The 25672-nt window shown below is 41.6% G+C and overlaps 3 protein-coding genes across 5 annotated transcripts in view; 2 read left to right on the top strand and 1 right to left on the bottom strand.

The window, feature by feature from the left end:
• The window catches only part of bmf1 (BCL2 modifying factor 1), an 84915-nt gene that overhangs the window by 54247 nt on the left and 4996 nt on the right, over positions 1-25672 (bottom strand). For 2 of the 3 annotated variants that reach the window (XM_079693780.1, XM_079693781.1), the window contains exon 3: positions 24360-24433. In XM_079693780.1, coding sequence (XP_079549906.1) covers positions 24360-24433 — 74 coding nt within the window. Of the gene's footprint in view, positions 1-21317; positions 21389-24359; positions 24434-25672 lie in introns of those variants that run through there. The other variant, XM_079693783.1, reaches the window with a different exon arrangement.
• cyp1c1 (cytochrome P450, family 1, subfamily C, polypeptide 1) lies at positions 1531-4431 on the top strand. Its single transcript, XM_079640174.1, has one exon. The coding sequence runs from the start codon at positions 1741-1743 to the stop codon at positions 3316-3318; it is 1578 nt and encodes a 525-aa protein (XP_079496300.1). The 5' UTR covers positions 1531-1740; the 3' UTR covers positions 3319-4431.
• Positions 5481-7961, top strand: LOC307047058 (cytochrome P450 1B1-like). The gene has a single exon (XM_079693775.1). It carries the CDS (start codon positions 5663-5665, stop codon positions 7247-7249), a length of 1587 nt encoding a protein of 528 aa, XP_079549901.1. The 5' UTR covers positions 5481-5662; the 3' UTR covers positions 7250-7961.

Raw genomic sequence — 25672 nt, 5'->3', positions numbered from 1 at the left:
CTTCGGAAACGTTTTACTACCTTCAATTAGGGTCATTACCTCCCTACAAAAATAAACTTCACAGTCCGTGAAACAAGGAACAAGAAACAAATGTTGCCTTCCACATGGAGAACAGAAATGTATAGCTTTGGAAAGATGTATCACTTTGAAATACAAGTTTCTATCTTTTTATCTATAAACTTTTTATCCAAGCGTCTTTTCTCTAAAATGATTGTGCAACCATGAAAATAAATGACGTAATATATTACCTGAAGCAAGGAAAGTGAAATATGATTTAGCCTCAGATTAATGGGCTTTATATGTGTATCCTTTGTGAATCCCCCATTACTTCTTGGGGAGTTTCAGAGGAAAACACCTGACATTTGCTGTGGTATGATTTAACTTTAGCTGTCATACAAAACTGCAGTTGATGTGATGTACAAGGAGGGCTAGCAGTGGCGTGTCCACACCTATCATGGGAGTTTGTTGTGTGAGAATTTAAAGTGAAATAATTCTTCCACTGTCAAGAGGCGGAGGTGAAGAAACGGTCCGATTAAAAGAAAGAAAAAAGAAAAATGCAATTGTAATATTTCCATATGGATCACGGGGCTCATATTGATAATCTTCTATTATAGGCTGTGGGCTTTCTTTTGTATAAACTGCAAGTGTGAACCTTTAAATCGTTATCAGTTTCATGTTAATTAAACAGTGAATTTAATATATTGTTTAGCGATGAAGCTTTGGAAAAAATATAAAATGTTGAAGACCAGCATAAAACGCGATCGACTGAGAGTTCTGAAGTTGGGCTGCATGCGTGCTGCGCAACTTCTCTCAACTTTATATTCGACTATCATTACATTTTTATAACAAACTAACACTGAGCCTACGGGACTTATGGAAAAAGAATCAGACGGACTTAAATGACAAAATAGGCTTTAGAAATAGCGGAATCAATCGCTTTATATAGACCAAACATTTAAGCGTCTCATTTAACACACGCTGCTGCATATATGAAATCTATTTAAATTCTCCTTGGCTGCTTACGCATGCAAATTAGTTTTAAGCAGATCAAAATACGAGCTAGTTTACTGATTGATTAAACGATGTCACGTAACAGAATAATTACACAGACTTTTTACAAATGTAATTACAGTTTAAACTCAGTCAAGAGTTGGACAAACCGTGTGCAAACTGTTTTTTTAATTCGCCCGCTGAGTCCTCTGCAGCCAGCAAATAAATCATGTTAGAAAGATACACTTTAAAACATGCAAACTCTGCCAGTCCTCCAATTAGTCAAACAAATTGGCTCCACACGTTTCGTACTAAACCGGTCACCAGTATGTGACTCTTTTTTCTCTGCGTTCTTTCACACTGCACGCTCACGCTGTCAAGCGCGCGCCTCCGACAGCGCGCGACAACAGAGAGATGATACAGTGGGGTCTGCAGGGCTACCACAATGGGAGGAGTATGAAAGTTACCATGAGCCCTGCCCACCTACTGCAAAACATATAAGACGCTGGAGTGGAGCAAAAAGCAGACACTTAAGTCTTAAATCTTGATGAAGAGACTAAAGAACTTCATCTTATTCACTTATTTTATCAGTTTTCTGAGGTTTTGACCACTATGACCTCACTGGCATTTGATTGAAATATCATAGGTATGTTTTTCATTTAGGATATATAGATTTTTTAAACTATTTTTGTTGAAGAAATTGTATTTTTTAGTTTTTTTGAGGAACAAGTGTGTAAAGAAATTGTCACCATGGCAATTGACTCAGAGTTTGGTGTAAAGGGCAGCAGCATCATCAGGGAATGGAGTGGACAGGTCCAGCCTGCTCTTGTCGCCTCCTTAGTGTTCCTCTTCTGCCTGGAAGCCTGTCTGTGGGTCAGGAACTTCAGGCTCAAGAAAAGACTGCCTGGACCCTTCGCCTGGCCGGTGGTGGGCAACGCCATGCAGCTGGGCCAGATGCCTCACATCACCTTCGCCAAGCTCGCCAAAAAATACGGCAACGTGTACCAGATACGGCTGGGCTGCAGTGACGTTGTGGTTCTGAATGGAGACAGGGCAATACGTGAGGCTCTCGTACAGCACAGCACAGAGTTTGCAGGCAGACCAAACTTTGTCTCTTTCCAGATGGTCTCTGGAGGCAGGAGTATGACTTTTACTAACTACAGCAAACAGTGGAAAGCACACAGGAAAATAGCCCAGTCCAGCCTCAGAGCCTTTTCCTCTGCGAACTGTCAGACCAAAAAAGCCTTTGAGCAAAATATTACAGCCGAGGCCATGGAATTGGTGCAGGCATTTCTGCGCTACAGCACTGATGGACGGTATTTTAACCCTGCTCATGAATTTACAGTAGCTGCTGCTAATGTCATGTGTGCTCTCTGCTTTGGGAGGCGATACAGACACGAAGACCTGGAGTTCAGAAACATGATAAAAAAGTTGGACAAGTTTGGGGAGACGGTAGGAGCAGGTAGTTTGGTTGATGTCATGCCCTGGCTTCAGTCCTTTCCTAACCCAGTCCGCAGTGTCTATGAAAACTTCAAAAGCCTCAATGAGGAGTTTTTCTCCTTCGTGAAAGACAAAGTGGTGCAGCACAGGGAGTCCTTCAACCCTGATGTGACCCGGGACATGAGCGACGCCATCATCAACGAGATCGAACACGTAGGGAATAGTGGGCTGACCAAAGAGTTTGTTGAAGCAACCGTCACGGATCTTATTGGAGCAGGTCAGGACACAATTTCAACTATCATGCAGTGGATCCTCCTGCTCCTGGTCAAATACCCAGAAATGCAAGCCAAACTGCAGGAGCTCATAGACAAAGTAGTAGGCCAAGACAGACTGCCATCGATCGAGGACCGAAGCAACCTGGCATACCTGGATGCCTTCATCTACGAGATTATGCGCTTCACCAGCTTCGTCCCCGTCACCATCCCACACTCCACAACCTCAGACGTCACCATCGAAGGTCTCCACATCCCCAAAGACACAGTGGTCTTCATCAATCAGTGGTCCGTCAACCACGACCCCCTGAAGTGGAAGGACCCTCACATTTTTAACCCTGCGCGCTTCCTTGATGAAAACGGGGCCCTAGATAAGGACATAACAAACGGTGTGATGATTTTTTCAACGGGTAAAAGACGCTGCATCGGTGACCAGATCGCAAAGGTGGAAGTGTTTTTATTCACAGCCGTCCTGCTGCACCAGTGCAGCTTTGAGAGCGACCCCTCTGTGCCCCTTTCTCTTGACTGCTCCTTTGGGCTCACGCTGAAGCCCCTCCAGTTCTGTGTCAGCGCCAAGCTCAGGAGGAAGCTGCTCGGCTTAGTTTCCCCAGCATGAACACCATGTCCCCTTACTGCGACTCAAGGCCAGCAAACACTTTTTTTTCACCAATGACATTAAACAGTGAGTAACCTGCACTAAATCCTACTGTTGTGTAATTTTCATATTTAAAGATTATATTAACTGGGCCTCTTAAAGCAGTCTGTATTGAATTATTATTGGTGCAGGGCTGAGAATATGATGTCAAAGATGTTATATTACCTACAGGTAGAATTCAAGCTTATAGACTGTTCAATGCAAATGAATCAAAATACTGCTTCACAAAATACTCCATACTTGATGAGTTTTTGTACATTATTCTGAGATGTGTGCTTGTTTAAGTCTACTATTGCGCATGTACATGTATGGTATGGGTGCAGGAAATTACTACTTTCCCCTTAATGTCAATTTAAACTAATATAAATGTATATGAAATGATTGTGAATGTTATTAAGTCAGTTGATGACATTGTGTTCTCATTTGTAATATGTAGAAATATATTCAACCTATGCCACGTAAAGCAGCTGCAAAATATTTTTTTATAATTTCAGGTATGATAAATAAATGTAATGACGTTTAATGTTTTTCACTATCTACTGTACTCAAAGCATATGAACACATTAAACAAAGAATGCTGGTCCAAGTGGAGGAAAAAGGCGGGCATGTTTGTGAAGAAGGAAGTCTTCCATCAAGGGACATCCATCCCAGTCTAAAGAAAGAGGAAGAAACATTGCCATGAACCATGAACGTTTCACAAACTTAATGCAACCAAGGTTCAGTTTTACTGTATAAGCACTGCAGTTCCCCTGTGCCAACCACACCAGTCTCAACAGTACAAACAATAACCCAACATCTGCAGCAAATATATTTTAATCATGGGGCATTCTCAGAAACATGCTTGTTTACAAAAGTCACTTTTTTAAAACTACATGGATGTCACTGCACTCTCTTTATGCCTCTGTTTTCAGGAATTGATGATAGAATTCCCAAGGGATCTATCTCTTGCCCTGAATGTTAAGTATTCCTCATAGAGGATGTTTTGTTATCAATGTGTTGGCTTTATATGATGGAAATATGGAACAATAAGCTATATATGAAATTACCGTAATAAAATGAATTGTCAATGCTCAACGTGTCCTCTTTAATTGTCACTATAACCTTTAGATTTTAGAATAAACTAAAATCTCATGTTTAACGTCTGACTCTGAATACATTTCTCTGTCTCAAAGCACTTCTTAGCTAACGCAGGCACTGTCAGAGTTGTGCCAACACTGAGATATTAGGCACCACCACTGTTTAGATGTCTGTCATTACTCATTGTTACAAAAATAGAAACCTCTGGAATACGCCACTTGTGGCTGAAAATCACTAAAACAAATCGGATGTGTACAAAAAAAAAAGGTTATATATTTTGTTGCACAAGCGTTGACTTAAGTAAGCAGATTTATAGCTGAACTCCTTTTTTTTGTAATCTCTCTACAAATATTTGCAGCCATAACAATAACAGCTACATTATCTCAATAACCCTTTGTTTAAAGGGCCAACAATAACGTTGTGCATATCTTTTTATGAAGCATAATAATTTGTGTTGTTTGTATCTATTATGAGTTTGGATCCCTCAGCATTAATGGTGATATCTCAGAGAATTTCCCCTGTATGGTTATAATTAACAGTTTGGCTGTAAATACAATAAAACAAATCATGTTTAAAATGGCCACGGAAAGTCCATAGAAAACAGCACAATCATCTAACCCCAGAGGCAAAAACAATCAACCCCAGCTTACTGTCCATTACTTACATTATAAGCCATCCATCCATTCAGTCACATAGCTAAAGTGCGTCCTTTTTGGGCATTAACAACTTTAAATAAGATAGTTTGTGATAAATACCAATCAGGGCACACAGGAGCATGAACAGTTGTTTATCTTTTTAAAAGTGTCATGGTAATCTCTGTTTTTTCTTTGTCAATAAATCGGTGCTTTTTGGCAACAGGACCTTTTAAGTAGCTGTTCTCGTTTCCCTTATCCAACAAGGGACGCGGCTGTAATGGGGCCTGTGTGGGAATGGGACTAAGGTCTCCAGACTGTTGTCAAAAATAGGAGGGGAGAGATAATAAAAAACCTGAGTCGCTGACCCCTCCCACCGTAGAGATACATATAAGCAAAGTGTTAAGACTTGAACCTGATCGAGCCTTTCTCACTAGCTTCTGTGACGGAGGGTGAGGCAGCATGTGAGTCTTTTCTTAATGTAGATTGAGACATTTAAAGGATTGTTTTTATGCATGTAAGCTCGCAACAAGAGGAAGCACTTGAAATGGACTGCCACTTTTAGTTAAAATGTCCCTTTTTATTGGACACAGTTGATGATAGATTACCTAGAGGATAACACAATGGCTCAAATGGACTCAGAGTTTGGTGTGAAGGGCAGCAGCATCATCAGGGAATGGAGTGGACAGGTCCAGCCTGCTCTTGTCGCCTCCTTAGTGTTCCTCCTCTGCCTGGAAGCCTGTCTGTGGGTCAGGAACTTCAAGCTCAAGAAAAGACTGCCTGGACCCTTCGCCTGGCCGGTGGTGGGCAACGCCATGCAGCTGGGCCAGATGCCTCACATCACCTTCGCCAAGCTCGCCAAAAAATACGGCAACGTGTACCAGATACGGCTGGGCTGCAGTGACGTTGTGGTTCTGAATGGAGACAGGGCAATACGTGAGGCTCTCGTACAGCACAGCACAGAGTTTGCAGGCAGACCAAACTTTGTCTCTTTTCAGGCTGTTTCAGGGGGGAAAAGTATAACTTTCACCAATTACAGCAAACAGTGGAAGATCCACAGGAAAATTGCTCAATCAACGATCAGAGCATTCTCCTCTGCCAACAGCCAGACCAAAAAAGCCTTTGAGCAGCAAATTGTGGCTGAAGCCACAGAGCTAGTGGAGATTTTCCTTAAACTCGGTGCTCAGGGCCAGTATTTCAACCCCGCTCAGGAGCTGACAGTTGCTGCAGCCAATGTGATTTGTGCCTTGTGCTTTGGAAAACGTTATGGACATGATGACGTTGAGTTCAGATCCTTGTTACAGAGGGTAGAAGACTTTGGAAAGACAGTAGGAGCTGGCAGCTTGGTAGATGTGATGCCATGGCTTCAGTCTTTCCCTAATCCAGTCCGCAGCATGTTTAAGAACTTCACAGACTTGAATAAAGAGTTTTTTGGGTTTATCCAGAACAAAGTGGATGAGCACAGAGAGACATTTGATCCAGAGGTAACGAGGGATATGAGTGATGCCATCATTGCCGTGATTGATAAGGCTGACAATGACAATGGCCTCACCAAAGGTCACACTGAGGGGACGGTATCGGATCTGATTGGCGCAGGTTTGGATACCGTCTCTACCGCTCTTCACTGGATTCTCCTTCTGCTGGCTAAACACCCAGACATGCAAACTAAACTTCACGAGCTTATTGACAAAGTGGTTGGGCGGGACAGGTTGCCATCTGTCGAAGACAGAAACAGTCTGACCTACCTGGACGCCTTCATCTACGAAACCATGCGCTTCACCAGCTTCGTCCCTATCACCATCCCCCACTGCACAACCTCAGACGTCACCATCGAAGGTCTCCACATCCCCAAAGACACAGTGGTCTTCGTCAATCAGTGGTCCATTAATCACGACCCCCTGAAGTGGAAGGATCCACATATCTTTGACCCCTTGCGCTTTCTAGATGAAAAGGGCTGCCTTGACAAGGATATCACCAACAACGTTATGATCTTCTCAGCAGGGAAGAGAAGATGTATTGGGAACCAGATTGCCAAAGTTGAGATATTTATATTCTTTGCAATCCTACTCCACCAATGCAGATTTGAAAAACGTGATAATGATGACCTGTCTTTAAACTGCTCCTATGGTTTAACACTAAAACCGTTAGACTACAAGATCACTGCCAAAGTTAGGGGGAAATAAAACTTGTGAAACTGCTTGTCCAGTTAAGGAAAAACCAATATATATATATAAGGTATAAGGTACAATATAAGGTACGTGTTCTAAGGAAATATTTATAGTTGCCTTGTATCACAAGGACTTTTGTTTTATAAGCTTTGATTAAACTAAATAGGAAATGATAAGCTTCCTTACTTCAGCTGCTAAAATTGTGACAATATTGTGTTCTCACTATTATCTGGACTTCAAATGCAAATTGTATTCCTCAACTCTTGACTAAAAAAAACTAAATATAGCTTCCTCAACATGTAAGAAAAACAAATAATGTAATTAAAGCTTTTGATGTATATGCCCAAAACCCTAATTCATAATAAACCATGAGTATGTATTGTTATGTATATGAGGGTATTTAGTGAGTCATTTTAGAGTCACCCCAAATTGCAATATAAACCAGTGCTTATTTTGTTTTTCTCGCTGATGCTGAAAAATCATGTGCCAGCTGTGTGGTCTCTACTAACCAGTAATTCACCCACACACTCATTAATCTTTCTGTGCATTGAACCTTCTCATGTTTGAGCTTATACAGCGTGCAAGTCATCTGTGCTGATGTACTCCAAAATCATGCATTATAATGTTGAATTCTGTAAAAAACTCATGTCTAAAAGTCACTTATTTCATTGTTGGTTATACTGTCCTCCTTCCTTTACTACACATAAAGAATCACTGTACAACTGGATTTATCTGGCGTGAATAATAAGCTGTATAGAATAGCCATACGATGTATTCAAATAAATATAACCCATTGTGATCCCATGTCCTCTACAATGCTCAATACATATGTTGTATTGATTTCTAAGTGAATCTTAAGGGTGTATTAGCCATAATGTTGAAATCGCAGAGGCCAAAGAGGTCAACGCAATAATAATAGATCCTGATGTGTTGTTGTGAAAGATTAATATGGGTAACAGGCCCTGCATGCTCTTGCTCTTCACCCCTTACAAGCACGCTGTGTACTCAGTACATCAGTACAGTTCACTCGTCAATATTTAACACAGAGCACGCTGTACTTTGACTGCTGTTTCATCTTATTCTCTCTGAACAAACACATTCAGTTTAAGCCAGGTCAGTGTTATCTCCCATGTATCAATGTACTGCGTAGTTTCCTTTAACTGAATTTAGAAGTAATACAAAGTATGAAATTATAAAGATTAGAGATATAAACATTACAATTTTGGCATTGAGGAGCAGGCAAATGAACTATTTACTTGAAATGGCGTGCTTTTACACTGTTGTAGGTACTTTTGCTTTCGTAAGATCAAGGTACTTTTTCCACTAAATGTTTTTTAGCAGATATTTTTCATGGCTTTCGAATGCTGCTCACTCACAGGCATTCAACCTGACATGATTCACCTTTGTGTTTTTATTAGTGTCCGACATGGTGAGTAGGCTTTCTCGTAATACCTTCAGTATCATAGGATTTAATCAAACAGAGTCAGAAAGTGTTCCACCTGACTTACTTTGCTTATTTTGGGCAAACCGAAACCGAGCAATCGTCAACATTTATCCGTGCTGTAAGTATGGTACATAAATATTAGTTTAGGTGTGGGTTAGCAGCTCATAATTCCCCCCCTGTTGCTTTTATCTCCCCTTCCTTAGGGACCTAGGGAGCATGTCCTCGGTGAGTGGTCCAATGCTCCAGAGTGTGTCACTGTGGCTGAACTCTGTAGAGGCTTGTTTTCACTGAGGTTAATACAGAGAAGGCTGAAGACATTCTGTGTTACAACAGACTCCCCCTTCCTCTCTTTCTTTGCTCTGACACCACAAGGACCCTAGGGTGGGGGAATGGGCCACCTCTCCCCCCCCCCGTTTCCATCACTGCTTCCCAAAACATCCTTGAAATGTGTCCACCTGAAAGACTCCCTTTCACCCCGAGTCACCCGCAGCCCTCAACCTGCCGAGTTTCACTCCTCAAAGGAAAACAGAAAGTGTACAGGCTGAGGTTATTCACATTCTGCACGTACACAGAGCCACAGCGTGACCTCCCACAAGGTTCTCTCCGCTACCACCAGAAACAGCACAGCACTCTATCCAAAACCCCCTCTCCTCTGCTCAAAGTTTGAAATGCAAATTGCAGTTATCGTTTGGTAGTTGACACACAGTGAAATGCAATTCTACAAAAAAATCTCCTTTAAAGTATCCGTCATAAACACAGAATAAGGCCAGTATAGGGCCAGAATAAGGCCAGTCTTTTCCTGACCTCAACACCAACACACTGACCACAGCTACATTCAAAAATGTTGCAGACAAATAATGTGACTGTAACTCTGTGTGCTTTTCGTTCTGACCAAGGATCAAACATCAAAGCTAATCATTATTCATGTTGCGAGAAAAAGGGAAGTATGTCTTCCAGTAAACATTTTTCTATGAATAACAAGAAACAACATACTGCATGGGAAAAAAGAAGCTAATGCGAAGTAATTATGAATCAACTTTTTCAGCAGATTGGACGGACAAAGGTGACATATCCAAAACGTCAAACAACGTCCAAGCCCAAAAGTCCACAAATAGTCTCTCCTCTCTCTTCTCACAGTAGCATATTTATACCACAGTTTAAGATATTTGGCCCTAATTTGTTGAAAAGCTTTGCAGTAATTTGAACCTAAATTTGCCTGACAATACAATATAATCCTAATCCCTCCCTGAATAAAGGCTCCATGTTTTGAAAAGACTGTCATGCTGTCGCCAGGGAACATTGCAATGTACATACAAGTCAATTGTGTCCAAAACAAAATGGAAATGGTTGGAATATGCCTTCCGATTCAGTGTAATGTATTCCACAGTGTATGAGGGATGTTCCATTTGTTAGCTCACAACATGTTTCCCCTCTGTTGAACCCCCCTGTGGAATTATGTCATAGACATAAACACTGAGCAGAAGTTATAATAATGTTCCAGTTGACATTATAATCAAGTCATGCCACCTTTAAGTCCAGTATCCTGTTTTACACGTCCTTTCAATTCATGATTTGGAAGAAAACGTCACGCAACCATCATTGGGACATGTGAAATGACCCTTTTCAATAAACAATTACTCCAGTCATTGCTGTAGGGCGTGCCGGTTTGTGCCTTTTGTGTTGTCTGTGCCGGGATTATGTTTTGGAGCGATGGCAAGGAGAGGACCTTTGATATCAAATAACACAATACGCATTTCCATTTGCTTCATTTCTTTCCATATAACAAAGAATTACTCTCAGGAAGTGCAGGAGGAAGTCATCCGTAATGTTACGTATGAGAGCACGTGTGGACGTGAGCATGTGGTTTTTGTCCATGAATGAGAGTTTTCATCACGGTCTGACATAGTCACTTATATTGGTTGTGTTTAAGTGGTCATTTTTTGGTTGGTATGGAAACTGAGGAACCCAGTCTCCAATGATTTATGTTAAAATGGCAATACTGACAGCCAATGCATGAAGTACTTTGATGTTAATAGAGTGGAGTGAGAAGAGAAGGGTGTGGAGGCTGTGGTGTAGAGAAGTCTGCCATCGTCCATCACTAAGACATGCTGATATGGAATCTGAGGGTCATAATAAGATTTACAATGTTTCTTATGTGCACAGGAGAGTTGATGTGTGCCATTCACGTAGTTCAGTGTCTAAACAGCTGTACTTCCTTCAAAAACAACATGATTTGGCAAGTTTTTAACTCAAGGAAACACAAAAACTCCCTCAATAGTTGCCAAACCTTGAAAGAGAACTACAGAATGTCTTCTACAAATTGCCTGGCTTTAGATCTTGTCTATATCTCACAATAAATCAGTTCTGGTGGACTTTCAGAGAGAGTATCTGGTGCTTCCCGGCAGGTCCAGCACCTTGAAGAGGCCATCAATCTTGTGCAGTGTCAGAGATAGCAGCGCCTGCTCAGACGATAACGAACCACTGGCACCAATGTTGTGTAACCCAGACTGGAACCTCTTCGAGAGGCACACAAGTGTCTCGGAGGAGCAGACATATCTGATTTGTTTTGAAAAGGGAGGAAATAAATCAGATTATTGCTCTGTGTATTTTTTCAAGTAACATGAGAACGTTGGAAACGCTCATCGGAGTGATATCCTATATGCATAGGATATCACTCCGATGAGCGTTTCAACGTTCTCTGAAGATAACTTAAAGTGCTGACCTTTAAAAGATTAGCACGACACTAATGCTGTAAAAAAAAGTGTTCTAAAGTTCATTTTGTCTTACAAAATTCTAAAAGACGGCATTAAAACAGTTACATTCGAGAAAGTTTGAACCCTTGGCAGCTGACTCCGGGCTATAATGCTTGTTTCACATTCACCAACTCATTCTAAAGGCTGTGAAATGTGAGAAGACGGCGTGTTCTTCCACACAAAACACAGATATCTATATATTTTTAAAACTTTCGATTGGTGCAAGGAGGCATTGCCATATTGAAAAAATAAAAATAGGCCTCTAACAACCTATTGCCTCAAAGTTAAAATCCACACATGTCTAAAAATTGTATTCTGTAGCATTGCAACTACATTTAATTTGAACTCAGGGTCTCACCCAAGCTCATGACTGACACCAACCAAAAAAAGTACACAACTGGTAACAAAGGGCGTCCGTATACTTTTGGCCACATAGTGTGTACAGGACAATAAATGGTTAATGTGAGGCAATGCCAGTCAAAGCGCCTGTGGTCTAAAACAGTGGCTTTGGCACAGTGAACAGGGTAATCATCTGAATCCCAAATGAAGATGTAATATTAAAAAAAGCTGGTGAAGAATAAAAGAGCCATATTTTACGGTCTTTGACATCGAAGCTAATCGAGATGTGGTCTTTCATATCCGCTGTTTCAGAGAAATGACAGAAGAGCTGAGCAGGACTTGTAATCATATTTATTCATGACTGAATGAAGAGAGACTAATTACCCTGCATCCGTCATAATCTGACTCTGTTTTTTATTGTCTGTATCTGATGATGTATTGGGATAGGAAATATCTTGTAAACAATTCCCTGACAAAAACAAGTTCACATGCTACCATGTCAATCAACCTACCCATAATTCAGCTCTCCATTGCGACAGAAACCCTGTCCTTCCATCTCTCGCTTTCACGCCATCCCACTTCAAGACCTCTTTTTGGCAATGCTTATAGCCAGACCAAAACAATTTAGCAATAAGCTATTTGCATTCGTGGGGATTCATTTTTTTGTTGTTTTTACATTCTCCTTTTGTAGTGGGCTCTGATTGCCTGTCAGAGTTTCCCCACTCACATAGAGAAGAACGGTTTGCTGGAGCTGACCACTCTGCTGAAAATTCTTGGAACAGGCTACGGTTGGAACATGTTGACTCGTTGACAGTGTGAAATGTTATATATATTCAGTTCCTGTTATCCGAAATGACAATTTCACATGGTCTACGTGCTGTGCCTATTTTGAGGGATTTGACTAAAAGTGAGAAAAAAGGGAAAAAATGTAAATGTCGGCTCTACATTCTTAAACTTTGGGGAATTATTCCCATAACATATGGCACTTGGTTTAAGATTATTTTGTAAAGGTCTGATGAAAAATTCAGCAGCTGATTATGCAGCTGAACATGAGTCTGTACCTTGAGTTCAAATCTATTCACGTGGACTCACACGTACACACAGACATGCTAAGACACTGTGTACCCTATTCTTTTAAGACTCATTAGATTCATGACAGCACACAATGTACATGCTGTGCTAAAGCGGTTCACATGCACCAAGTCAACGTCCCACCAACACTTTGTCAAAATGTATTTTATCAAATGAACTCCCTCACTTACTGGAAAAACTCCAGTCTGTTAGGCGGGAGATAGAGTGCAGGAGGCAGGACATGACACAAAAACTGTAAGTTCGGTGTGGTAAATAAAATCTTCAAATTCCTTACATTTTTCAGACTTTTTCTGCTTTGACCGATACCGAAAGATGTTCCTGAATCTAAAGATTTTATTGACGTTTTTGTGTAAATGACCGATAAACTTTGCCCGCGGATGTTTGTATTCTTTCGCGTTTTTGCAACAGAAGAACAATGATAGAAATGTCCTCAACATGCCTGCTGTGTATTCTCAGGACACCGACCAGCTCTCTTCACTTCACTCGGCTCAATCCGACATCACATGGACTTTGTACTAGTACACTGGCAATGTAAAGTCACTTTAAGCCTAACCCGGTCTAACTGATTTGGACATGTGCGTTCTCCCACACAGCTCTTACCTAATGTCTAAATAAGTTCAAGGATGCTGCACATGAGTGAAAGGGACCTAGCTCCCTGAAGGTGTTCATCATGTGGGTGTTGATGGTCCAAATATCATAAAAAGCAATTGTTCCTACAACACATAGCTGAAACTAAAATTAAACATAACAAGTAACAAGCAGAGTCCAATGCTTTCATCTATCATCTACAGCCTGTTACTTTGGGACACAGGCACAACTAATACGCGGTTCCACAAGGATCCAACAATTCCTAGAAAACAGATGTCGACAGGATGTCAAATGTGTGGGTGACTGCGCAAGTTTCATCATACTAGCCATCAGCTGGTTTGCAGGACAATAATTCCGTTGGACCCTTGTGCGGGATTGCAGGCTGAAAATAGGCATCTGAAAGGGTGCGGGGGGGGGGGGGGGCACTCGGGACAGAACAAGAGGTCCTGGAAGACGGCTTGAGCTTGAGCGGAGGTGCGGATCATAAAGAATAACAGAGGGGGGATGAAGAGTGCTTATGGAAATTCTGGGGCTAACACAAGGTTCCGGAGACATAGTTTACTCAGCCTGCCAGCATTAGAGGACTTGGCCGACGGTTCCTCTTCATGCCCGATCCCACGCAGGAAAAAACGGAGAGGACACAGAAGCTGATTGTGCTCAGAGGCATTGTGTATCTACTCAGTATTCTAGAGAGAAATGCAACAATTCAGATTTGCGAAAACCAGGGGATTTCCTGCAAACCGGGTACATCTCCAGCTCTCACTTCAACGGTTACTAAGTGAAGTGTAAAGCCATGCAGTGTGACTGATGACAACAAATACATATTACAGCATTCAACCTTTGGTGGATGACCTCATAGCATTATGTAAGGCAGCGGTGCCCGTGCCAGACCTTCAGACAGAGTGCAGGAGAGACATTCAGGTGCATGATGCTCAGCACGCAGCTCTTCTCTGCCTGCCATACTTGGAAGTCGTTTTTTTTTGTTCAATTTGTTTACCTGAATAACAATCCCAAGGTAAGCCCTTAAAAGAGAAGGGGTGGTTTGAAATAATTATAGCTTTCTAATCTTCACAATAAAACAAAACCACACAGTTTTAAACCCTGGTGAAAGCTCCTGGTGATTACATAATGGGGTTAAGGGAGGGAAGGAGTTAACACATCTGCAGTGAGCTACCTCTGTCTGAACCGTAGAGGCTGTGGGACCTTCACATGGGGCAGCAGCTCAGCTTTCAAATACAATCACATATTTGTGCAAATTATACCCACTTGCCTAAACTTTTTACAAAGTTAAATTACTTTCTTAAGATGAAGATAAATGACTTGAATCGCAATCATAATAACGTGACGGAGGGTTAATTATGATTTTCCTCTCATTACCCCGGTGTTCGTAAAGTCTGAAGTAGAACACGGTAAAAAAGGACTAGTTTAAGAAAATAAAGAAAGGCATCAGGTGATAGTGAGAAACCTTCCACACAAGTATATTTAGACAGGAGCCCAAGAAGCTGCTTGAGTGGAAACAGGATATATGAAGAAATATGATCAAAACTGCTTCACCATGTGCTCATTTCTTTGTAACCCCCAGCACCTGACAAGATGTGGAGGAGGTGTTTGGGTCTATCTGTAATCCATCTAAAGTGTGCAAGTGCAGCTTCACTAAGGAGGCGGGTAGCTCAAATCCGTCAAGTGCCATTTGATGATTCAGAGGAAGGGTGAGCTCTGGTATGAATGACAGCCAGTGACTCAGATCGCTGCACACGCACACAGATGGCTTTGGTTTTGTCAACCTGTGCCTTTCCTGTGACAACAGAAAAAAAAGAAAGAAGTATCTACATCCCGTCTTCTCACCCCTCTCCACTGTACAATTCACCTGCAAAGCCCCCCCCCCCCCCCCCATGCATGGCAGTAGAGCTGGCGAGACAGGAGTCAGGGCGTCTGCTCCAATTCTCCAAACTGGGATCACATAGCAGAGGAGAGTACTGGACTTTGGCTGACTCCCCAGCAACATAGGCCGCTCATCACAAGTCCCCCCATACCCCCCCTCCTCATCTCTCCTTCTTTACTCCTCCCACGCACACTCCTACTACCCCCCCCCCCCCCTGCTGGCTCGGGTGCCAGGAACTAAAGATGTATGGGCCTCTGCAGAGAACCGCCTCCAAGGTAGCACATATCTCCTCTGCCAGCAAAAATAAGACATTGTGCTCTCTCTCACAAGTCCCTCTGCATCGCAGTGGCCAGAGAGCTGCCAGAAGCTCCAGCCAATAGCTACAATGTTGCCCCCCCCCCACCCCCACCCCCACCCCACACACACACTATTTCCCCTTATGGTTATGAGAGAGATTGACTTTTCTTAGCAAGAACATTTATGTCGATAGGGGCCTGCCAGCTTGAGAGGCAGTGTGAGTTTCCTAAGATAGGTTACCGTGTACACAGAAGCAGACCACTTGTTGCGTTTATTGTTCTTAGGCTTGAAATAAGGAATTACACAGGCTGAAGAGGATCTGGAAATGTTTCAAAACAGATAGGAACAGTACAAGGCTGCACAAAGAATGTAAGAACCAAGCCATAAAATTTGCGTAGTTATGGGTAAAACAAATATTAGCCAGATATTCTTCGAGATGGACTTGTGCACACACAAATTCAGTTCTAGGGACTTGTAGTTGACTCATCTAATGCTGTTAAGCCAGGCACTAATAGTAACTGTTTCAATAACTATAACCCGGGCCGTGCCTAATAACATCTCTGTTCCAAAGCCCTGAGCGGCCTTTTTCAAAATAACAACATTGTCTAACTTTCCTATTTTAGAGGATACTAGTCATATTCTATTTGGTGAATGTAATAACCGCTCAAATCTAAAGAAATTACAAACAATATAAATGTCATTTTGGTCGAAAGCATTTGTGTAGTCCTGACTTCCTGCAACCCCAACAGTTGATCGCTTCTGCCATTAAATGCTCTTAAGAGCCGGCTCTAGTCTATAATCAGTTCGGGCTCATGTCTTTTAATGTCTACACGTTTTACAGACTTTTAAATCCAGTGAGTGAGTTTCTAATAAAATATCTTAAAGAGCTTACATATCAAATGGGTACCAGCAAAAGGACATGCATGCGTATTTGACATCTGTCTTTGTGCTTGCGGTAGGTCCCCAATATTGGGGCAGACTAACTTGAATGTTTTGAAGCGTAAAAGTTCACTGACGCAATGGACACATCTGTATTTTAGGTCCAGTGCAAACATGTGGACCTTTGAGTGCAAAGGGACAGCTGCATGCATCCACCTCTGAGTGGACCAGCTGAGAAAACACTCCTCGGTACACACTGCACAACATAAAAACTTGAAATTCCTCCACTCACTTCCCATGGCACCCATTTGGTTTGGCCCTGAGCTGACATCACACCTACTCCTCATTTCATGACATACTGCACGGGAAGAGTTTAACATGCAGTACATCACTGGCTGATTTATTACGAATCAAAAGACAGTACCGATTCTGTTGCAGCGTTTGAGCTTTTGAGTGAGATAAGGAAAGACGTCGGGAGATTTTGCCGGAAAAAGTACACTTAACACTGCAGTTCAATCATATCCAATTCCATCATGTCAAGTTGATGACACGGGAAAATGCACTGTGTTGCACTACAGTAGGACCAACACAGGTATTTCAAATGTCAGCAACACATGACAGAAGAAACTCAGGGATCTATTACCAACCCCAATAAATAAGCTAACCATGGGGACTGTGCCAAACCTGAATTCATTCAGATGTTCTAATAAGCAAATATTAAAGCTGCATTTTTCAATATAGTTTTATGTTGCAAATGAAACAAGACTGGCCATGAAGCGGCGTAAGTTAGCAAACATTTGACTGGGTCACAAACTTCATGGCAATCACTGTGGATTGTCAAATACATGATAAAGCGGGGGAAGGGTTAGTGTATACTCTATCAATTTTGAGCACCTAGTTGTGTGGAGCTGATATCTTTTTCATTCAAATCCAAAAGGCCAATTCAGGAGTCAGGACAGACATAAGAGATGCACGTGCAAGCACAACCATATCATAATGTACGTTTAAATGAGTATTAGTTACAGCATACTGCATTGTGCTTTAGATTTGGCATAATGGTGTGTGGACTTGAACATACCGCTGTGAGTTTCTTTAATTACAAAAATGTTTGTCCCAAGCCAAACAAGGCAAGAAATGTTTGGATTAATCAACAGCCTTTTCTATCAACTCTACATGTAGTTCAAATGTACAAATACATTATTTTTCCACTACTCCAGTCCAGGCAGGTCAAATGTCAAATGTCAGGGCCTGTTGAAGAACCCCACAAAAGCTGATAGATTCGTCATATTGCTGACAAGACCTTCAGTTACGATGGCCTTAATGTTATAAACTATTAATATCTTTTAAATAAAAAATATTGTGGAATGAAGTGTAGCGACTCGGATAATAAACCATTCAACTGAGTCAGCATATTGCGATATTCCCTAAGAGAGCTACATTAATCACTACTAGCATTTGTCACTAGCTTTCATCCCACAATGCATCTGTTTTCCTAATGACTGCGGTGACTGTGTTTGACCATGTCCTTCCTCCTAAAGCTTGTGTGGTTACATAGTGGTTTCAATAGCACGACAGTGATCCTAACCATTATCATGTGGCCTTATTAAAAGACAGTCATCATTTGATGAAGTTAAAGCTTTTATGAAACACTCAATCATGTTTCTCTTACGCAGACGCATCAACTTCAACTTAAAGATCTATCCAGACATATGTTGAGATCATAGCAACGACAAATACAATACACAAAACATTTATCATGCCTAAGGATCCATTTTCATAGGTTGTTTTTATTTACATGTAATATTCAGTCGTATGTCAGTTTAGCCTGTGTAAAGAGAGAAGTGTCCCCCTCATTTCTGGTTCAAATCAATGCTACTTAAAAAGTATTGAGTGCAATGGCAATATTTTCAACCAAATAAGATGCTAGCATTGGGACTCGTTTTGACATCTGACATCTACAACAGCTTGATCCGGCAATGCAGTGTTTTACGATGTTGTTTCTTTCTTTTGAATGTGCAAGAAATTGCTTATTTAATAAAAGGCAGAATCGAAATAACAGACAACAAAGCCAGAGCAGAATAAGGAGAGCCAGCAGCATCATCCATAGCTCAACACAATTCTGGGAATTGCACTCATTCATGATGGGATCGGAAATAAAGCAGACATTTGTTTAGCACGGAGAGTGTTAATTTGTCAGAGTGCTAATTAGATGTAAACATACCTTGTTGCTCAGCGTGCCAACTATAACACACATGGGAAACAGCACACTTGCAATGAGGAAACTGAGCTTGGTTGATGGAATTCCATAAAAGCCGAGAGCATTTATCACTGGATGTAGAAACAGCTAAACACAAGAGCAGCTTGATGCCAGTGCAAGAATTCGTGCAGCCAAAGTTGATTGAGTAGGCAGGGGGTTGTGGAACAGGACAGGGAAGTTACTCCTTTGAGAGGGAGTTGGAAAGAAAAGGTCTTGAGGCATATTCCATGTTGGCAGATCCTTACCTTGGTAATATAAGAATGGTGAGCCAGCAGAAGAAATATGCATGGTTTTCAAGAATTTGGCATTTTTCTCTGTAATTGGACTGAAATTTGAAATCCCTTGAATACTACTTCATGCCATCTCATGTGGTCAAATATATTGCGATGAAAATATTGTGAGTGATTATCTGACATTAGCTTGTGTTTCTAGGGTATTTTGAGGCACAACGAAACAGAACCATATCATAAGAAAATGGCTTTATCTAATCCTCCCTGATGTGGGAATGGAAGCAGCAACTCTTTCCCAATGTTCTGGATAAGCTTGTGACATCTCTTTCAGATGAGTGTTGGGAGAAAACAGATACAGCTTTCCATGTGGCATGTTCTTTTTCTGGCTCGTTCCTTTGCCAGTCGGCCAGAGTTTAATGGAGTGGTACGAAGGGGAGTAAACGCAGGAACTTCAGGGGGAACACTGAACATGCATGAAGGAAAATAGTCCTCCTAAATGGCCGTCATGACTGGGGGACAGAATGTGTACAAGTCCAGGCGAGCGGCCAAGCCAAACAGCCCAAGGGAGCCAAGGGGTAGCCATGGGGGAGTTCAAATGAAGTATACAGTATGGAGGGTGGACGGGACAAGGCGAGACAAATGCCATTACAGTGCATACATGAAAAAAGCCAGGAGGGAACCCGGGAGTTGTAAGACTGTTTCCTCTGAGGAGGGGCTCAGGGTCTGGCTGCACAGCGATACGGAGCCACCTGTTTAATGGTGCTTAACATGCAAAAACAAAAAAATGCCACACACATGATTGCGTTCGCCCTCAACTGAAAACAAGCTGTATACCGCAGGAACACGAAGTATCTCCACCGCTGCCTTTTCCACTCGTTCTTACATACACACACACACCCAATAACCTCTTGGGCTCTGTGTTTTCTGCGCCACGGTATGTACAGCCAAGTCACACAGCCTGAGCTGCAGGGAGGTCCAGAAACCCAGAGGGAGATTGTACGGGACAGAGAGCAGGCTGTGTGTGTGTGTGTGTGTGTGTGTGTGTGTGTGTGTGTGTGTGTGTGTGTGTGTGTGTGTGTGTGTGTGTGTGTGTGTGTGTGTGTGTGTGTGTGTGTGTGTGTGTGTGTGTGTGTGTGTGTGTGTGTGTGTGTGTGTGTGTGTGTGTGTGTGCTCGCGCGTGCGTGTGTTTGTGTGTCAGGTTGGAGAAGTCACGTACATGACGTACATTAACTCAGTTACTGACTTGTACTTTACTTGAGAATTTCAATTTCTTCGTACCTTGTACTTTAACCCCACTACAAGTAAAAGTATACTTTTACTCCACTGCATTTATTTAATAACTATTTGCAGATTGGATTCATATTGTGAAATATAAACAGCAATTCAATCAGACTTTACTTACACCTGGAGTACAATTCACAAGCTACCCTGCAGTATACAAAGGAATTATAACTAGCTCTACCTTCACGAGCTGTGATAACCACATTAATGCATCAATAAATCTGATAGAGACATATAATATATGTTATTCTGAATAATTTGCATAATGAGTAATTCTACTTTTGGTACTTTAAGTATATTTTGATGGCAATACTTGTGTACTTTAACTTAACTAACATTTTGAATGCAGGACTTTTACTTGTCACAGAGTATTCCTACACTCTGGTACTTGTACTTTTACTTAAGTACAAGGTCTGAGTACTTTTCCCACCTCTGGTTAAAGGATAGAAAATACGGCACAGTAAGACAGAGGGCACCAAATCTGATTTCCATGTGTTTTTTGGTTTAAAATGTAATCAAGTATGTGGAGCTAGTAGCTGACTGATATAAAGAAAACAGCAACAGGCACAGAACATCAGGTCTTCCTTTGTCGTTGTGTGTGTGTGTGTGTGTGTGTGTGTGTGTGTGTGTGTGTGTGTGTGTGTGTGTGTGTGTGTGTGTGTGTGTGTGTATGTGTGTGTGTGTGTGTGTATGTGTGTGTGTGTGTGTGTGTGTGTGTGTGTGTGTGTGTGTGTGTGTGTGTGTGTGTGTGTGTGTGTGTGTGTGTGTGTGTGTGTGTGTGTGTGTGTGTGTGTGTGTGTGTGTGTGTGTGTGTGTGTGTGTGTGTGTGTGTGTGTGTGTGTGTGTGTGTGTGTGACTGCTCTTATGCACATGTGTATAAAAACTGTGCCTGGATCCACTACAGAGAGGGAAGAGGACATGCGAGCCTCATGTTGCATCGATTGCTCGCTCAAAACTCTGAAAGTGATTTTCTCACCGTATCTTTGAGGAAATGATTCATTAGGCTGTGGCTCTGACATGGAATAAGAAGCAGCCACTCACCCCAGGCCGGTGCATTTGGAGTGTGCACCGAGACGAAGGGGAAGATGGGAAGCAGCCCATGAAGGCCGGGACAGGAGGAAGGGAGGGGGGGGTAGAGATGGAGCTGGAGGAGAGGAAGGTTGAAATGAAGGAGACAGGGGAGGAGATGGAGTATCTGTGGCTTTGAGTCAACAATACAACAGCTCCCAGACCAGCTCTTCTTTCCTGGAACACCACAGAAGCACTCAGCACGAAAGAGAGAATAATTCCTTGTACTAATCTTTCTGAGGTCATCTGGCGCACATCTTCTTCAATTGTTTGCGTATCCTGTCTCACAATAAAGCCAACACAGTCTACTGCAGATGAAACACTTGGGCTTGATACAGTAAGTGAAGCCGCTGCCTTAGAAATGTTGGCTGTACTGTATATAATTCACATTTCCAGTTTTTCTTTCTATTGTTTCACTTTGACACTGTTCAATCATTTATCAGCTGATTTAATAACACTGTGTAACTGTAAATGGTATTTTCTTGCATTCCATATACAGTGGGGTAAAAAAGTATTTAGTCAGCCACCAATTGTGCAAGTTCTCCCACTTAAAAAGAAGAGAGAGGCCTGTAATTTTCATCCTCGGTATACCTCAACTATGAGAGACAAAATGAGAAAAAAAAATCCAGAAAATCACATTGTCTGATTTTTAAATAATTTATTTGCAAATTATGGTGGAAAATAAGTATTTGGTCAATAACAAACAAACAAGATTTCTGGCTCTCACAGACCTGTAACGTCTTCTTTAAGAGCCTCCTCTGTCCTCCACTTGTTAACTGTATTAATGGCACCTGTTTGAACTCGTTATCAGTATAAAAGACACCTGTCCACAACCTCAAACAGTCACACTCCAAACTCCACTATGGCCAAGACCAAAGAGCTGTCAAAGGACACCAGAAACAAAATTCTAGACCTGCACCAGGCTGGTAAGACTGAATCTGCAATAGGTAAGCAGCTTGGTGTGAAGAAATCAACTGTGGGAGCAATTATTAGGAAATGGAAGACATACAAGACCACTGATAATCTCCCTCGATCTGGGGCTCCACGCAAGATCTCACCCTGTGGGGTCAAAATGATCACAAGAACGGTGAGCAAAAATCCCAGAACCACACGGGGGGACCTAGTCAATGACCTGCAGAGAGCTGGGACCAAAGTAACAAAGGCTACCATCAGTAACACACTACGCCGCCAGGGACTCAAATCCTGCAGTGCCAGACGTGTCCCCCTGCTTAAGCCAGTACATGTTTAGGCCCGTCTGAAGTTTGCTAGAGAGCATTTAGATGATCCAGAAGAGGATTGGGAGAATGTCATATGGTCAGATGAAACCAAAATAGAACTTTTTGGTAAAAACTCAACTAGACGTGTTTGGAGGAGAAAGAATGCTGAGTTGCATCCAAAGAACACCATACCTACTGTGAAATATGGGGGTGGAAACATCGTGCTTTGGGGCTGTTTTTCAGCATGAAAATGATCCCAAACACACCGCCCGGGCAACGAAGGAGTGGCTTCGTAAGAAGCATTTCAAGGTCCTGGAGTGGCCTAGCCAGTCTCCAGATCTCAACCCCATAGAAAATCTTTGGAGGGAGTTGAAAGTCCGTGTTTCCCAGCGACAGCCCCAAAACATCACTGCTCTAGAGGAGATCTGCATGGAGGAATGGGCCAAAATACCAGCAACAGTGTGTGAAAACCTTGTGAAGACTTACAGAAAACGTTTAACCTCTTTCATTGCCAACAAAGGGTATATAACAAAGTATTGAGATGAACTTTTGTTATTAACCAAATACTTATTTTCCACCATAATTTGCAAATAAAGTCTTTAAAAATCAGACAATGTAATGGTAAATGGACTGTACTTATATAGCGCTTTATCCAGTCTTTAAGACCCCTCAAAGCGCTTTACATACTATATGTCATTCACCCATTCACACCCATTCATACAGAGCAGTGTACCTTACTCTAGGACCTAACATTCACACACATTCACACACCGTTGGCCATGCCATCGGGAGCAACTCAGGGTTAAGTATCTTGCCCAAGGATACATCGACATGTTGACTGCATGGGCTGGGATCGAACCCACAACCTTCTGGTTGAAAGACGACCACACTCCCTCACAGCCACAGTCGCCCTGTAATGTGATTTTCTGGATTTTTTTTTTCATTTTGTCTCTCATAGTTGAGGTATACCTAGGATGAAAATGACAGGCTTCTCTCATCTTTTTAAGTGGGAGAACTTGCACAATTGGTGGCTGACTAAATTCTTGTTTGCCCCACTGTATATAAAAGCTCATAATCAAACCCAGGAAAACGTAGAATAGCATGGCCCTTTAACTCAACGTTCCTAATCAGAATCTTGAATATCACAGAGCGTTTCATTTAAAGTCGAAGTTTCCCCCAACGCAATTTCTGACCCTTTTACCTCTGTGATCCTTAGCATGTGGTCCTCAGCATCCGATGTATAAGAAACTACCATGCAACAGCTGTGCCTCCTAACCAAGGTAATGTTTAAGTTTGACGAATAACAAACTTGTGAATATGCATAGATTCGTGATAATGCAACACATGTAAATAAACAAAGCATTTCAACAGGTCAAAACCACTTTCACAAAGGTCTCTGCCCTGTGTGCCACTGTGTCTGTTGGTGCAAGGGATCAACTTTTTATATCTGGATATATAGATATCAAAATCAACAACACAGACTACTTGAGCATAGGGAAATCCTTCCAACACCATTATGTCCTATAGGGAGGTGTGTGGTGCAGTGAGTTGAGCGTTGGTGTTTGGATCAGGGGGTCACAGGTTCAAACCCCACTGCAGTCAGCATGTCGTTGTGTCCCTGGGCGAGACACTTCTCTAACTGAGGTTAGTTATTATTTGCAGAATTTGGGGTAATACATATCTACCAACATTGAGATGTATGTGCTTGCGTGGGATTCAAATGTGTCAGAAAAGGCAAAACATGACAGTAGCTCTTGTGGTATAGCTGACGGTACATGAACAAATGTTGAGTACGTACTGATGGGACCGGCTTCCAGTCCAACTTGAAGTTCTCTTCGCTGCACATCATCCTTTTCTTTCCCTCTCTTTTTTCTGTTGGTGCAAAGACAGAACACAAAGCAGAGGTACACATAAATAACATACTACAATACTTGGACAACAACAGGACTATAGACATAACACAAATAATCAAGGCAACTAAACAAGAAAGAACTAAACAAAGCAAAAGTCAAAAATAAACAAAACATTTCCGAAGATGGTTAGGTAGGCCACATGTATGAGGTTGTGTATATTTGTATCTGACAAAGAAGAGACAAAAGTTTGTTAAATTAAAGGCAAAAACCACAAACAATATATTTCCTACATGGAAAAAACTGAAATGTTTCCTTGTAATTAAATGTATTATGTCAACAGATTTCACATAACTTTATCAGGTTAATTGAAATCAAAAATATTAAGTTTAAATAGGTTCAAGAAATGTGTTGGCATAATACATTTAATTAAAGTCAACGTTTTAGTTTTTTCAGTGTAGTTTTTGGATAATAGTTTTATGTTGTTTTGCATGATTTATTATAGGAAGAGACCTCCCTCCATGAGCTCTCTATCTAGTTGTCCGAGTCTCAGTGAAATTGTCGTTGACATGACACAGAATGTTGTGTTATTGATCTTTTCTTAGAAAGAGCTATTTGTCAGAGTTTCTTGGAACATACAGTTCTGGGAAGCCAAATCGAGGCAACTGTCATTAATCAAGATGTTCCAGCATTCAACTAATTCACTGCTGTTGACTTAAAAGCAACATTAATCCTGCAAAAGATTATAATTTCAGTCTCTCATCTACAAGTGTACAACATTCACGAAGAACACGTCAAAATACTCCATCGACATCCCAACTTCCTGAAGAGACCCATGAGTGCTGGAAGGTGATAAGGATGGTTTGACTTATGTGGAATGCTATTTGGTTGAAGAGAGGAGAGTTTCAGATAAAGCAAAAATGTTCCTAGGGTAAAAAGTAGGGGGACGGGGTGAGTATAAACGAAGATGAGAACAAGCGAAGATAAGAAAGGGAGGCCTGGAATATATGCTAAGCCTCATTACTCAACCTCCCACTCAGTTTAATTCATTTAAAGATAGAGACACATGGAGAAATGGAGTGAAAACGCAAACAAAAATATCACAAAAAGTATAACATTGTTTGTGTGTGTAAGGCAGTGTGGGCGTCCATGCCCCCCCAGTTACCCCGTGTTTATATGAAAGTAGCAAATTATGAATTCAATAAATCTCAGAGAGCTGTTGGTCTGGGAACACAGCAACCATCCCAACCACACTACATTT

Source organism: Notothenia rossii (genome assembly GCF_949606895.1).
Source record: "Notothenia rossii genome assembly, chromosome: 7".
Classification (NCBI taxonomy): Eukaryota; Metazoa; Chordata; class Actinopteri; order Perciformes; family Nototheniidae; genus Notothenia; species Notothenia rossii.
This window is presented reverse-complemented; position numbering and strand designations above follow the sequence as displayed.

Coding starts and splice junctions, on each gene's coding strand:
- cyp1c1 (XM_079640174.1), top strand. CDS start 1,741: ATGGCAATTGACTCAGAGTTTGGTGTAAAGGGCAGCAGCATCATCAGG.
- LOC307047058 (XM_079693775.1), top strand. CDS start 5,663: ATGATAGATTACCTAGAGGATAACACAATGGCTCAAATGGACTCAGAG.